Consider the following 14,978-nt stretch of genomic DNA (forward strand, 5'->3'; position numbering starts at 1 on the left):
CTAAATGAAAAATAAAGTGTCATCAAGACTTCAGGAAACAGACTTCTTTGGGCAACAGGGTCAGTCGTTAATAATGCAGTATATTAACAAAAATGAGCAGAAATATAGATAGGTAAATAGACGGACATACAGACACTGATACATAGTTAGCCCATTATCTGTGACCTTGGGAGAGTTACTGCAGTTTCCACTAGAGGGGGATGGGACACAGAGCTCTGGTGGTGGGAATGGTGTGGGACTATACCCCTATTATCTTATTTTGTAAATCACTAATAAAAATTAGAAAAAAATAATGCAGTCTTTTACTATTACAAGTTACACACTTGGAAATAATTACCAAGGAGTTCAAGGAAGTTTCATAATTTTTTTCTCTCTCAGAAATCCATGCTTACAGCACCCTTGTATATAAATCAAGTTAGAATAGAATCTGAAAGACTGGTTTGGTCTATTTTCTATCAGAATATTTTAAACCTGTATAAGAGTGTGATTCTTCTAAAATAAGTCTCTACAAATGGAAACTTTACTACCTCCCTTTCTTATTGGATGAATGAAGAGAAGTCTGGAACCCATTTCAGTGAGACTGAACGGGGAAGAAAAAAAAAGCCACCTATGTGGCTTACTAAATTAAAAGAGCTAAATATTTTTTTAGAGCTAAATATTTTTTTAAATGCACTCACTTTCCTAGAATTACATAAACTTTGTTTATGCTTTTCACCCTTTGCATAATGTAAATGCTGGGGCAGGGGTAGATAGCATAATGGTTATGCAAAGAAAACTTTCATACCTGAGGCTCCAAAGTCCCAGGTTCAGTTAACACACACACACACACACACACACACACATACACGTGCACACACTCCACCCCACCCCACCCCACCCCCACCACTCCCATAAAGCAGAGCTAAGCAGTGCTCTGGTAAAAAAATAATAATAAAAAAAAAAAGAATAAAAAAGGGCATGATGGGAGTCGGGCTGTAGCGCAGCGGGTTAAGCGCAGGTGGCGCAAAGCACAAGGACCAGCATAAGGATCCCGGTTCGAACCCTGGCTCCCCACCTGCAGAGTAGTCGCTTCACAAGCGGTGAAGCAGGTCTGCAGGTGTCTATCTTTCTCTCCTCCTCTCTGTCTTCCCCTCCTCTCTCCATTTCTCTCTGTCCTATCTAACAACAACAATAATAACTACAACAATAAAACAACAAGGGCAACAAAAGGGAATAAATAAATAAAATAAATATTAAAAAAAAAAAGGGCATGATATAAATGCTTTGACCCTGGAGTCAATTTGCCTACGTTCAAATCCTAGTCAGCTATGCATGAGGTGTATTACTTTGGGTAATTCAGTTAAATCATTTTTTACTTAATACATAGTGGTCACTCAACTCAGAGCCCACACTGCTTGACTATTCTACTACTTTCATTATATATTTTACAGGTGAAGTTTCAATTCATTTGGATTTGGTTGTTATACAGTACAACTCAGAGACTTCACTTTTCATCTTCAAGTGCTAACCAGTTACCTCAGAATCATTTTTTCCCTCAGAATCATTTTTTCCCTCAGAATCATTTTAATCAAATAATTATTTTCCTGCTGACTCAAATTATGACCTTTATCATAACTACTTTTCTTTTTTATTTTCTTTATTGAGAGATTAATGGTTTATAGTCGACAGTAAAATACAATAGTTTGTACATACATAACTACTGTTCTTACCTGATTTATGTGTCCTATTTTGTTATACTGTCTTATATTTCCTGTGGTTTCCCTTTATGTGAGCACATTTCATTGTAAAAAAAATTTTTTTTATTAAAATATAATAGCAGCCAGGAAGGAAGCACAGTGGATAAAATGTTAGACTTGTATGAATGAAGTCCCAAGTTTGATCCCTAACACCACATATGCCAAAGTGATGCTCTGATTCTCTTTTTCTCCTCTCATTAATAAATCTGCAAAATTTTTTAAACAGTGTGAGGGATATAGCATAATGGTTATGCAAAGAACTTTAGAGTCTCAGGCTCTAAAGTTTCAGGTTCAGTCCCCAGCACCAATGTAAGCCAGAGCTCAGCAAGGCTCTGGTAATGAATGAATGAATGAATGAATGATTTAAATATATTAAAAATAAAAATACCTAATTTTAGTTTGCATATTTTTTCCATTTTAGACTAAAAGGTTATTTTCAATATACAACATAAACAACAAATGAACTAGCTGGCCTTCCTCTTCTTTTAGTAGCCTTTGGCAATACCACATGAATCAAAATCCAAACAATAAAAATAGAACCATGTCTCTTTTCTTCACTTCCTTCCTTTCTTCTTCTTCTGTTCTAAATCCCAATGTAATGCACTTGAACAATGAATTTCTATCATGATTTAATCCACAAAAGATCAGAAAACCAGAGTAAAATTTTTAAATACTCCCATCTTGTGGCAGTTTAGAAATATGACAGCCCAAACATGATTGTCCTGCTAATAATCTGTTCTTTTGTCCCTCTGTTGCAGGCTCCAGCAAAGGAAAAACACTTCGGTGTACAAAGTTTGAAATCATACAGAAAGAAATGGGAGGCTCCTTCTGGGGCACCTGGATACCTCACTGCAAATTCTGATCCACACAGCATAGCATTCAAGTTATAAGCCACCTCAAGCTGTTCGGAATGGCTCTTTTTGTTGTTGCTCTTTATTGTCTCTGTTGTCTCTAATGGTTCTTAGAGATGCTTAGTCCCTCCAGTTGCATCACAGATGCTAAAGCTCATAATCACTTTGCACACCCCACCTGCAGTGGCCCACCAAGGACAGTATGTAATTAGTACTTATTAGTTCACTAGAATTCTAAAAAGGAAATTTTGCCATTATTTAATTGGTCATAACAGTTTTCGTTTCACTTGACAGATAGTTAGGGCCTCCCATATGATAGGCTAGTAAGGTGGAACAAGTCAGAATGGGCTAAGATCTCACAGAATGAAGAAAATAGGCTCAGGGTGGGGGTAGATAGCATCAAGTCTGAGGCTCCAAAGTCCCAGATTCAATCCCCCGCACCACCATAAGCCAGAGATGAGCAGTGCTCTGCTGTTCTTCTCTCACTGCATCTTTCTCAAAAATAAAATAACTGGCCCATCACAGCTAATGAAATTGAAACAGTTATCAAAAATCTTCCCAAAAATAAAAGTCCTGGACCAGATGGTTTTACAAATGAATTCTACAAAACTTTCAAAGAAGAACTAATACCTCTACTTTTAAAAGTCTTCCAGAAGATTGAAGACACTGGAATACTCCCTTCCAGCTTCTATGAAGCCAACATCACCCTGATACCAAAAGCAGACAGGGACACAACCAAAAAAGAAAACTACAGACCAATATCTCTGATGAACATAGATGCAAAAATATTGAACAAAATTCTAGCCAACCGGATACAGCAGTATATCAAAAAGATTGTTCATCATGACCAAGTGGGGTTTATCCCAGGCATGCAAGGTTGGTTTAATATACGTAAGTCAATCAATGTGATCCACCACATCAACAAAAGCAAGACCAAAAACCACATGGTCATATCAATAGATGCAGAGAAAGCCTTTGACAAAATACAACATCCCTTTATGATCAAAACACTACAAAAAATGGGAATAGATGGAAAATTCCTGAAGATAGTGGAGTCTATATATAGCAAACCTACAGCCAACATCATACTCAATGGTGAAAAACTGGAAGCATTTCCCCTCAGATCAGGTACTAGACAGGGCTGCCCACTATCACCATTACTATTCAACATAGTGTTGGAAGTTCTTGCCATAGCAATCAGGCAGGAGCAAGGAATTAAAGGCATACAGATTGGAAGAGAAGAAGTCAAACTCTCCTTATTTGCAGATGACATGATAGTATACATGGAAAAACCTAAGGAATCCAGCAAGAAGCTTTTGGAAATCATCAGGCAATACAGTAAGGTGTCAGGCTACAAAATTAACATTCAAAAGTCAGTGGCATTCCTCTATGAAAACACTAAGTTAGAAGAAATTGAAATCCAGAAATCAGTTCCTTTTTCTATAGCAACAAAAACAATAAAATATCTAGGAGTAAACCTAACCAAAGAAGTGAAAGACTTGTATACTGAAAATTATGAGTCACTACTCAAAGAAATTGAAAAAGACACAAAGAAGTGGAAAGATATTCCATGTTCATGGGTTGGTAGAATTAACATCATCAAAATGAATATATTACCCAGAGGCATCTACAAATTTAATGCTATCCCCATCAAGATCCCAAGCACATTTTTTAGGAGAATAGAACAAATGCTACAAATGTTTATCTGGAACCAGAAAAGACCTAGAATTGCCAAAACAATCTTGAGAAAAAAGAACAGAACCAGAGGCATCACACTCCCAGATCTCAAACTGTATTATAGGGCCATTGTCATCAAAACTGCTTGGTACTGGAACATGAACAGACACGCTGACCAGTGGAATAGAATTGAGAGCCCTGAAATGAGGCCCCACACATATGGACATCTAATCTTTGACAAAGGGGCCCAGACTATTACATGGGGAAAGCAGAGTCTCATCAACAAATGGTGTTGGAAACAATGGGTTGAAACATGCAGAAGAATGAAACTGAATCACTGTATTTCACCAAATACAAAAGTAAATTCCAAGTGGATCAAGGACTAGGATGTTAGACCACAAACTATCAGATACTTAGAGGAAAATATTGGCAGAACTCTTTTCTGCATAAATTTTAAAGACATTTTCAATGAAACGAATCCAATTACAAGGAAGACTAAGGCAAGTATAAACCTATGGGACTACATCAAATTAAAAAGCTTCTTCACAGCAAAAGAAACCACTACCCAAACCAAGAGACCCCTCACAGAATGGGAGAAGATCTTTACATGCCATACATCAGATAAGAGTTTAATAACCAACATATATAAAGAGCTTGCCAGACTCAACAACAAGACAATAAATAACCCCATCCAAAAATGGGGGGAGGACTTGGACAGAATATTCACCACAGAAGGGATCCAAAAGGCCGAGAAACACATGAAAAAATGCTCCAAGTCTCTGATTGTCAGAGAAATGCAAATCAAGACAACAATGAGATATCACTTCACTCCTATGAGAATGTCATACATCAGAAAAGGTAACAGCAGCAAATGCTGGAAAGGGTGTGGGGTCAAAGGAACCCTCCTGCACTGCTGGTGGGAATGTCAATTGGTCCAACCTCTGTGGAGAACAGTCTGGAAAACTCTCAGAAGGCTAGAAATGGACCTCCCCTATGACCCTGCAATTCCTCTCCTGGGGATATATCCTAAGGAACCCAACACATCCATCCAAAAAGATCTGTGTACACATATGTTCTTGGCAGCACAATTTGTAATAGCCAAAACCTGGAAGCAACCCAGGTGTCCAACAACAGATGAGTGGCTGAGCAAGTTGTGGTATATATACACAATGGAATACTACTCAGCTGTAAAAAATGGCGACTTCACCGTTTTTAGCCGATCTTGGATGGACCTTGAAAAAATCATGTTGAGTGAAATAAGTCAGAAACTGAAGGATGAATATGGGATGATCTCACTCTCAGGCCGAAGTTGAAAAACAAGATTAGAAAAGAAAACACAAGTCGAACCTGAAATGGAATTGGAGTATTACACCAAAGTAAAAGACTCTGGGGTGGGTGGGTAGGTGGGGAGAATACAGGTCCATGAAAGATGATGAATGACATAGTGGGGGTTGTATTGTTAAATGGGAATCTGGGGAATGTTATGCATGTACAAACTATTGTATTTACTGTTGAATGTAAAACATTAATTCCCCAATAAAGAAATAAATTATTTTAATAAATAAATAAAATAAATAAAACATTTAAAAATAAATAAATAAATAAATAAATAAATAGGCTTTTCCCTCAAACACTAACCAGGAGAAAATACTTCAAGGCCCTAGAAGAAGCCTTTCTGTTCTTTTTTTTAAATTTTTATTTATTTTGTTTTTGAGAGAGATTCAGAGAGACACACACAGAGAGAAACACCAGAGCACTGCTCAACTCTGTCTTATGGTGGTGTGGGGGATTGAACCTGGGACTTAGGAGCCTCAGGCATGAGAGTCTGTTTGCATAACCATTATGGTATCTCCCCCGCCCCCTTTCTGTACTTCTCACACCTCTTCTGGACATAAACATGAGATATGAGGTTGCAGCATCCTCGAATGCCCAGAAGTCCCTAACCCAGTATGCTCACAACAGCCGGCCACCCTCTCTAGAAAGAAAGGCACCGTGTATGCAATTGGTCAGCGCACTGTAAATTTCCCACATGAATAAAAATGTGGGATGAACACATTATTATACACCAGTTTTCAAATACAAAATACAGCAAACTGTAAAGAGTGTTTTCTAAATTTAATAAGAGAGGGGGTAAATAGCATAATGTTTATGCAAAGAGACTTTCATGCCTGCGACACCAAAGGTCCCCACTTGCAGGGGAGTCGCTTCACAAGCAGTGAAGCAGGTCTGCAGGTGTCTATCTTTCTCTCCCCCTCTCTGTCTTCCCCTGCTCTCTCCATTTCTCTCTATCCTATCCAACAACAATGACATCAATAACAACAACAATAATAACTACAACAATAAGGGCAACAAAAGGGAAAATAAATATATATTTTTTTAAAAATTTTAAAACTGTAAAGCTATTTCTCCTTTATGTGTGAAGATGATTACGTTTAAAAGAACAATAATGTGGGGACCAGGAGAAAGATGACATAGTAGGGTGAATCCCTTACACTGCATGAAGTCTCTGGTTCAAACCCTGGCACCACAAGGGAACAACACAAGACCTAGGGACGCTCCACTGAGGGTGCAGCAGTGCTGAGCTGTATCCCCTCTTCTCTCTACCTCTGTCTCTGTCTGTATCATTCTCCCTCTCTCTCTCTCAATCTCTCTCTCTCCCTCTCTCTCTCTCTCTCTATATATATATATATATATATATATACATATACATACATATATATATATATATATATACATACATATAATGAAAAAAATTGGCCCTGAAGCAGTAGAATCTCACATGCAAAAGACCAATGTACTATAGCCATAAACTAGGGGCAATTATATAACTCAAACAATACCATGCAATAGTCCTTAATGATTAGACTTAGATCTAATAAGCCTATAATCCTAGTTGTATTGCCATACACCATAAATTCTCTAATCTATTAGACTTAGACCAAATTAGCTTAACAATCTAAAAGAAAGGCCCAAAGAAGACAGAGCCTTAATTAATTTAAACATACCTACTTTTATTGAATAAGAATTGGGTGAAAGTTAAATTAGCTTCCAAAAGAACAGTTTTCATGTCCACAGAAGAAAAAACTAGATAACTAGTCCTGAAGTCCCTATTTAACTGTCCCAATCAAATTAGCCTCATTTTACTGGGCCAAGGCCCCTAAGTGAACAAGGTGACTATTTAGAATGTTTCTAAAACATGAACTTCCTCATCCATTATATTCTCTCTTCCATTCATGAGTCATAGTTTTTGAACCATATTACAAATTCTTTGCTCAATTTTATCCCATAGTTTTTTCAGGTATATAAAATATATCTTAAAGAAGAGAAATATTTAAATCTAGTGTTTAGTGAGCATACTGACAAAAGAGGAATAAGCTGGGGAATGATGCAAATTGTTTGTTTTCAATACTTCTTTTTTTTATATGATAAGGCAGAGAGAAATTGAGGGAGAAAGGAGTGATAGAGATAGAGAGACACCTGCAACACAGCTTCACCACTCACAAAGCTTTCCCTGCTGCAGATAGGGGCTGTGTGCTTGAACCTGAATCCTTGTTCATGATAACATGTGCACTCAACTAGGTGCACCACCATGCAGCCTTACAAATTATTGTCATCGGTGAAAAGTCACTATATGCATCACTCAAAACTGTTTTCAAAACTCAGCAAGCAGTTTCGGAGGTAGATAGCAGGATAGACTCCCAAGAATGAGGCCCTGAGTACAATTCCTGCAGTGCATGTACCAGAGTGATGTCTGGTTCTCTTTTTTCTCTCCCCCTCTCTCTCACTAGTAAATAAATCTTTTTTAAAAAAAATTTAAGGGCCAGATGGTGGTGTACCCAACTGAACACACACATTGCCAGGAGCAAGGACACAGGTTCAAGAGCCCAGTTCCCACCTGCAGTAACACAAACAGTGTCTCTCTCCCTCTCTATCTCTCCCTCCTCTCTCAATTTCTCTCTGTCCTATCAAGTGAAAATAAAATTTAAAAAAGGGAAAAAAGTAACTTCAATTAATTCAGCCCATCTCAGACGGAGCTTGAAGGAATCATGTTCAGTGAGATAAGTCAGAAACAGAAGAATGAATATGAGATGATCTCACTCATAGGCAGAAGTTGAAAACAAGATCAGAAGAGAAAACACTCAGCAGAACCTGGACTGGAGCTGGTGTATTGCACCAAAGTCAAAGACTCTGTGGTGGAGTGGGGGGAGGTTGTTCAGGAAAGAAAAAAAAAAAAAAAATATATATATATATATATATACACATATATGCCATTTTCCTTCTTTCCAAAATATTTCTATTCTTCGAGTAATTTAATTTTATTTTTCTCAATGTGAAACATTTTACAACACAGTTCTGGGTAAATGGTTATTTTTCCTCAATATTTAAAATACATTATTTCTTCACAAAAAAAATTGCAATTAAAAATATTTAGACTCATCAAAAGCACATTACAAAGGGTCATTGGGCAAGTAATACATATATATATATATATATATATTTTTTTTTTTTTTTTTTTTTTTTTTTTTTTAAACCAGAGAACTACTCAGCTCTGGCCTATGGTAGTGCAGGGGATTGACCCTGGGACCTTATAGCCTTAGGCATGAGAGTCTGTTTAGTCTGTTTACATAACTGTTATGCTATTCCCCACCCCCCAGGCTCACAATACTAATTTCTTGACAAGCAGTTTTCGTCAACTCTACAATTCTGCACCATAAAGTTGTTTGCTAGATTGCTTCTAATGACAGTTTAAAAACCTCACTAGTCGGGAGTCGGGTGGTAGTGCAGCGGGTTAAGCACACGTGGCGCGAAGCGCAACAACCGGCATTTCAGGATCCAGGTTCGAGTCCCCCGCTCCCCCCACTTGCAGGGGAGTGGCTTCACAGGCAGTGAAGCAGGTCTGCGGGTGTCTTCTATCTTTCTCTCCCCACGTCTTCCCCTCCTCTCTCCATTTCTCTCTGTCCTAACAACAACGACATCAATAACAACAACAATAACTACAACAATAAAAAGGGCAACAAAAAGGGAAACTGAATAAATAAGTAAATAAAAATATTTAAAACAAAATATCACTAGTCCTCCTAAGTATTTGCATAGCTTGATAAAGTCTATTAACTTAATTACTTTCTGCATTTTGTGGTTGGAAAATGCCAGCTGCAAGGTTGCACAATGAGTGTATCAAGGTGAAACGAAGACTCTCGATCACCGTTTTACTGCTCCGTTGGAGGGAGGAAATAAGTGCAGCAGGACTTCAGTTAATAGTCTTCGCCTGTCTCAGCGAAGTCTCGGCCATTCTCCATTTTGACTACACACTAGAATCACATGGAAAGCTTAAAAAACAATGCAGCCTGGGTCCCCACCCTGAGAGACTGGTATAACTGGTTTGTGATGTAGTCTGGGCATGGAACTTTTTATTTATTTATTTATTTATTTATTCATTCATTCCCTTTTGTTGTTCTTGTTTTATTGTTGTAATCATTATTGTTGTGGTTATTGATTATCGTTGTTATTGGATAGGTCAGACAGAAATGGAGAGAGGAGGGGAAGACAGAGAGGGGGAGAAAAAGATAGAAGACACCTGCAGACCTGCTTCACTGCTTGTGAAGTGAGTCCCCTGCAGGTGGGGAGCCAGGGGGGGTTTGAACCGGGATCCTTCCTCCAATCTTTATGCTTTGCACCACCTGCCGTGCTACCACCCGACTGCCATGGCATGGAACTTTTATACTTCTTGGGTGATATAATGTGCAGGTCAGTTTGAGATACAACACGGTTCAAGTTCCCATCACATATTTTGACAAATTTAACAAAGACATATTTAAATCAATTGTCTACTGTACCCAGGTGTCCAACAACAGATGAGTGGCTGAGCAAGTTGTGGTATATATATATACACAATGGAATACTACTCAGCTGTAAAAAATGGTGACTTCACCGTTTTCAGCCGATCTTGGATGGACCTTGAAAAAATCATGTTGAGTGAAATAAGTCAGAAACAGAAGGATGAATATGGGATGATCTCACTCTCAGGCCGAAGTTGAAAAACAAGATTAGAAAAGAAAACACAAGTCGAACCTGAAATGGAATTGGAGTATTACACCAAAGTAAAAGACTCTGGGGTGGGTGGGTGGGTGGGGAGAATACAGGTCCATGAAAAATGATGAATGACATAGTGGGGGTTGTATTGCTAAATGGGAATCTGGGGAATGTTATGCATGTAAAAAAAAAAAAAAAAGAAGTAGAAACGCAAAGCAGAAATTGACTGAGTTTGGAGTATGGCACCAAAGTAAGAAAGCAGAAGTATACTAGAGTTTGCAGTGAGTACCTCCCTAATACTTCCTCTCCACTTTTCCAAGCTTTGGGTCCATGATTGCTCAACAATTTGTTTGGCTTTGTATGTTAACTCTCTTTTCAGTCACCAGGTTCCAGGTGTCATCAGGATGCCGGCCAGACTTCCCTGGATTGAAGACACCACCAATGTGTCCTGGAGCTCAGCTTCCCCAGAGACCCATCCTACTAGGGAAAGAGAGAGGCAGACTGGGAGTATGGACCGACCAGTCAACGCCCATGTTCAGCGAGGAAGCAATTACAGAAGCCAGACCTTCTACCTTCTGCAACCCTCAATGACCCTGGGTCCATGCTCCCAGAGGGATAGAGAATGGGAAAGCTATCGGGGGAGGGGGTGGGATATGGAGATTGGGCGGTGGGAATTGTGTGGAGTTGTACCCCTCCTACCCTATGGTTTTGTTAATTAATCCTTTCTTAAATAAAAATAAAAAAAAATAAAAAATAAAAAATAAATTGTCTACTGTACTTCTGGAGTAATTCTCAGATAATCTATTATTTTAAAAACTGTTCTGAGTTGAAGGGCCCTTTGGCTTGTTTCCCAGTGCTCAAGTATTAGTATAAAGTGCCTAAGGTCAAGGAATATTAACTGTCCTGTTAATATTTACCCTAACTGGCAAATCATTTTAAAGATTTGTTTACCTGTGTATTTAATAAGAGAGGAGAACCGAAACACCATCTGGAATACTTAGAGCCAGACTCAAAGTCCAGATCTCACACACGTAAATCCTGTGCCCTTCTCTCTAACCTACCTCCAACAAACAATTTTTATTTTCCAGAACACTGGTGGGGGTGGAGGTGGGGAGTTGAACTTGGGGCTTTGGAGTGTTGGGCATGAAAGTCTTTTCTGGGGAGTCGTGCGGTAGTGCAGCGGGGTAATCGCACATGGAGCAAAGTGCAAGGCCAGCATAAGGATACTAGTTGGAGCCCCCCACACACACACACCCGCAGGAGGTCGCTTCGCAGGCAGTGAAGCAGGTCTGCAGGTGTCTATCTTTCTCTCCTCCTCTCTGTCTTCCCGTCCTCTCTCCATTTCTCTCTGTCCTATCCAACAACAACAATAGCTATAACAACAATAACAACTACAACAAGCACAACAAGGGCAACAAATGGGAAAAATAGCCTCGAGGAGCAGTGGATTCGTAGTGCAGGCATCTAGCCCCAGCAATAAGCCTAGGGGCAAAAAAAAAAAAAGAAAACAAACAAAGAAAGTCTTTTCTGCAGACCCAATATGCTATCTCTTCACCTCCTCCCCCAAACAAACTATCTTTAAAATGAATTTTTTTTTTTTGGTAAAATGAGGCACTTCCTGCATTAAAGTTCAATTTCTTCCTTTTTAAGATTTTATTTGTTGGATAGAGACAGAGAACTCAATAGGGAAGGGGGAAATGGACAGCTTTATGCGTCAGCACTCACAAAGCTGTCCTCCTTGCAGGTGAGGACCAGGGACTGGAAACTTGGGCCCTTGCACATGGTAACATGTGCAACCAACTGTGTGTTCCACCACCTGGCCCCTTCTTTTATCTTTCTATTGAATTTCTGAATTCATTATAAAATATCTCACTTTCTTAACTCTGAAAATAATTTCTAATTTTCTGAGGAAAGAGAAGGTTAGCTATCCATTCAGGGAGACATTTTTATGCTAAATGCTATAATAGCTATCTATGTCCTGTCATATAAAACTCCCGTAATTTCATTCTCCTCCACCCCTGGTGCTAAGTAAATGAAAAGTGGTGTTTTAAAGAGAGCTCTGTTAGTTCTTTCATTAAATTGACTCATTTGGACTAGCATGATGCTTATGTCAAAGACTTTCCTGCCTAAGTCTACAAGGTGCCAGGTTCAATCCCAGCACCACCATAAGTCAGAGCTTTTTTTTTTTTTAATTTATTTCTTTATTGGGGAATTAATGTTTTACATTCAATAGTAAATACAATAGTTTGTACATGCAATCAGAGCTCTTTTTAATTTTTAAGAATATTTATTTATTTATTCCCTTTTGTTGCCCTTGTTTTATTGTCTTAGTTATTATTGTTGTCGTTGTTGGATAGGACAGAGAGAAATGGAGAGAGGAGGGAAAGATGGGGGGAGGGGGAGAGAAAGACAGACACCTGCAGACTGCTTCACTGCCTGTGAAGTGACTCCCCTGCAGGTGGGGAGCCGGGGGCTCGAACCCAGATACTTACTCTGCTCCTTGTGCTTTGCACCTCCTGCGCTTAACCCGCTGCACTATGGCCCGACTCCCAACTCTCTTTCTTTCTCTCTCTCTCTGATTTGCTCTCAAATAATAAATAAATAAATAAAACATTGAAATAAATTGCCTCATCTACTTTATTTTTAATCACAGTACTGATCAGCTCTGTCTCATGGTAAAGCTGGGGATTGAACCTGGGAGCTCAGAGCCTCTGGCATGAGAGTCACTTGTATTACCATTATGCTCTCTCCCTACCCAGGTCATCTACTTTGTATCTGCTTCAACATGAATCTCCACTTCTATGGACATAACCTAGCTGTAACTCCTCTTGTCACATAATTTGGTCAAAATCAGTCTGCAGGCAAGAAGACTATTGGTAACATTTAACAATGCAAACCAAAGAGGTAAACAGGTGAGGTTGATTTGTGTTATAAAGCAATACTTTTCCTACAGGAATCTAGACTTTTAGTTGTTCCACTTCCAAACCAGATACTTACATTTTCTAGGAGGCAAACAGCAGCAGGGTTCCCACGAAATGCTTTCACTGTGAAAGCATCTGCTATGAAAATTGGAAGCTTCATTTTTCCTTGTAAGTTGTTTTTGCAAGTTTTCAAACTTACTGGTAGATCAGGTACTTCTTGATGTTGCAAAAAGAAAAAAAAAAAGAAAGTTAATGTTTTATTTGGTATGGAGATGCAATTAGCAGCTCTTAAATAACAGGTCAGGCAGTTATTTGAACACACCCACATTTAAAGACACATAACTCTTTAATTTTTTCACGTCTCTGAATTGAATTTCTTTTAAAATACTGCAGGCACAGAAAATTCTTTTCCAATTTTGCATCGGCATTTCACACTGTAAACATTCTGTATGTTCCATGTACCCACCCTCCTTTTATATCTTAATTAAGAGTTCCTCAACCTGCCTACGTTCCAGTCCTGCTAGGCTCGTCTGCAATGTAGGTCATAGGTAATCAGTGTCAGGAAAGCAGAAGGCATCTGACTTTCCCTGAATCTGTCCCTTTAACCTGTACCTTAGGCCTACATAACAAGTCTGGTGGTTATTTGAACACACTTACATTTAAAGGTACATGATGCCCTAATTTTTCTTTTCACATCACTGAACTGAATTGGTTTTAAAATATTGGATGAACAGAAAATTGTCTTTTCAGATTTTGTATTGACATTTCACACTGTAAACATGCTGTATGACTGATATATCTTTATCAGAGTATATCTTTATTAGAGCACTCCAAACTAGCTTAGGCTATATTTTCAATAAAGTGTGGGGGCTGGGCAGTGGGACAGACATGTTGCTAACACTCCCCCTATTTTATTTTTAACTGTATTTATTGATGGAACAGAGAGAAATTTAGAAGGGAGAGGGAAATAGACCTGCTTCACTGCTTGTGAGGGTTTCCCCCTGCAAGTGGGGAGTGGGGGCTTGAACCCAGATCCTTGTGATCTGTGATGTGTACACTTAACCACGTGCACCACCACCAACCCCCCTCAATAATACCATCCATGGGTCTGGGTGGTGGCTCACCCAGTAGAGTTCACACCTTACCATGCACCAGGACCTGGGTTCAAGCCCCCAACCCCATCTGCAGAGTGCAAGTTTTACTAATGGTGGAGCAGTGCTGTAGGTGTCTTTCCTCCGTATTTCTCTCCATATCTATATCTGTTTCTCATCCTCTGTCAACAAAGAAAGAGAGGAAAAAAAGAGAGAGAGAAGAGGCTGCTGGGAATAGTGGAGTGATCATGCAGGCACAGACCCCCAGTGATAAGCCTGCAGGCAAATAATGATAACAATGCCCTCTGCAACTTAGAAGTGGGTAAAGCACTGGAGGATATGAGATCTTTGAGTTATATCCCTGGCATCACATGTGCCAGTGATACTCTCGATCACTCTCTCTCCCTTTTCCACTAATAAGTAAGTCTTTTTTTTTTTTTTTGCCTGCAGGGTGATTGCTGGGGATAGGTGCCTGCACCATGAATCCACTGCTCCTGGAGACTATTTTTTCCCTTTTTTTTTTTTTGTTGCCCTTGTTTTTTTTTATCGTTGTTGTGGTTATTATTTTGTTATTGATATCGTTGTTGTTGAATAGGACAGAGAGAAATGGGGAGAGGAGGGGAAGACAGAGAGGGGGGAGAGAAAGACAGACACCTGCAAACCTGCTTCACC

At 39.1% G+C, this 14,978-nt stretch overlaps 1 protein-coding gene across 3 annotated transcripts in view; it reads right to left on the reverse strand.

The window, feature by feature from the left end:
- The window catches only part of PBLD (phenazine biosynthesis like protein domain containing), a 32,544-nt gene extending 19,120 nt beyond the window's left edge, over positions 1 to 13,424 (reverse strand). For all 3 annotated transcript variants that reach the window (XR_009550847.1, XM_007524164.3, XM_060195266.1), the window contains exon 1: positions 13,292 to 13,424. Coding sequence is in view for 2 of the 3 variants with exons in the window: in XM_007524164.3 (XP_007524226.1) it covers positions 13,292 to 13,375 (84 nt within the window). In the remaining variant the exon portion in view is untranslated. The remainder of the gene's footprint in view (positions 1 to 13,291) is intronic.
- Between the last annotated feature and the right edge of the window lie 1,554 nt (positions 13,425 to 14,978).

Source organism: Erinaceus europaeus, chromosome 1 (assembly GCF_950295315.1).
Source record: "Erinaceus europaeus chromosome 1, mEriEur2.1, whole genome shotgun sequence".
Classification (NCBI taxonomy): Eukaryota; Metazoa; Chordata; class Mammalia; order Eulipotyphla; family Erinaceidae; genus Erinaceus; species Erinaceus europaeus.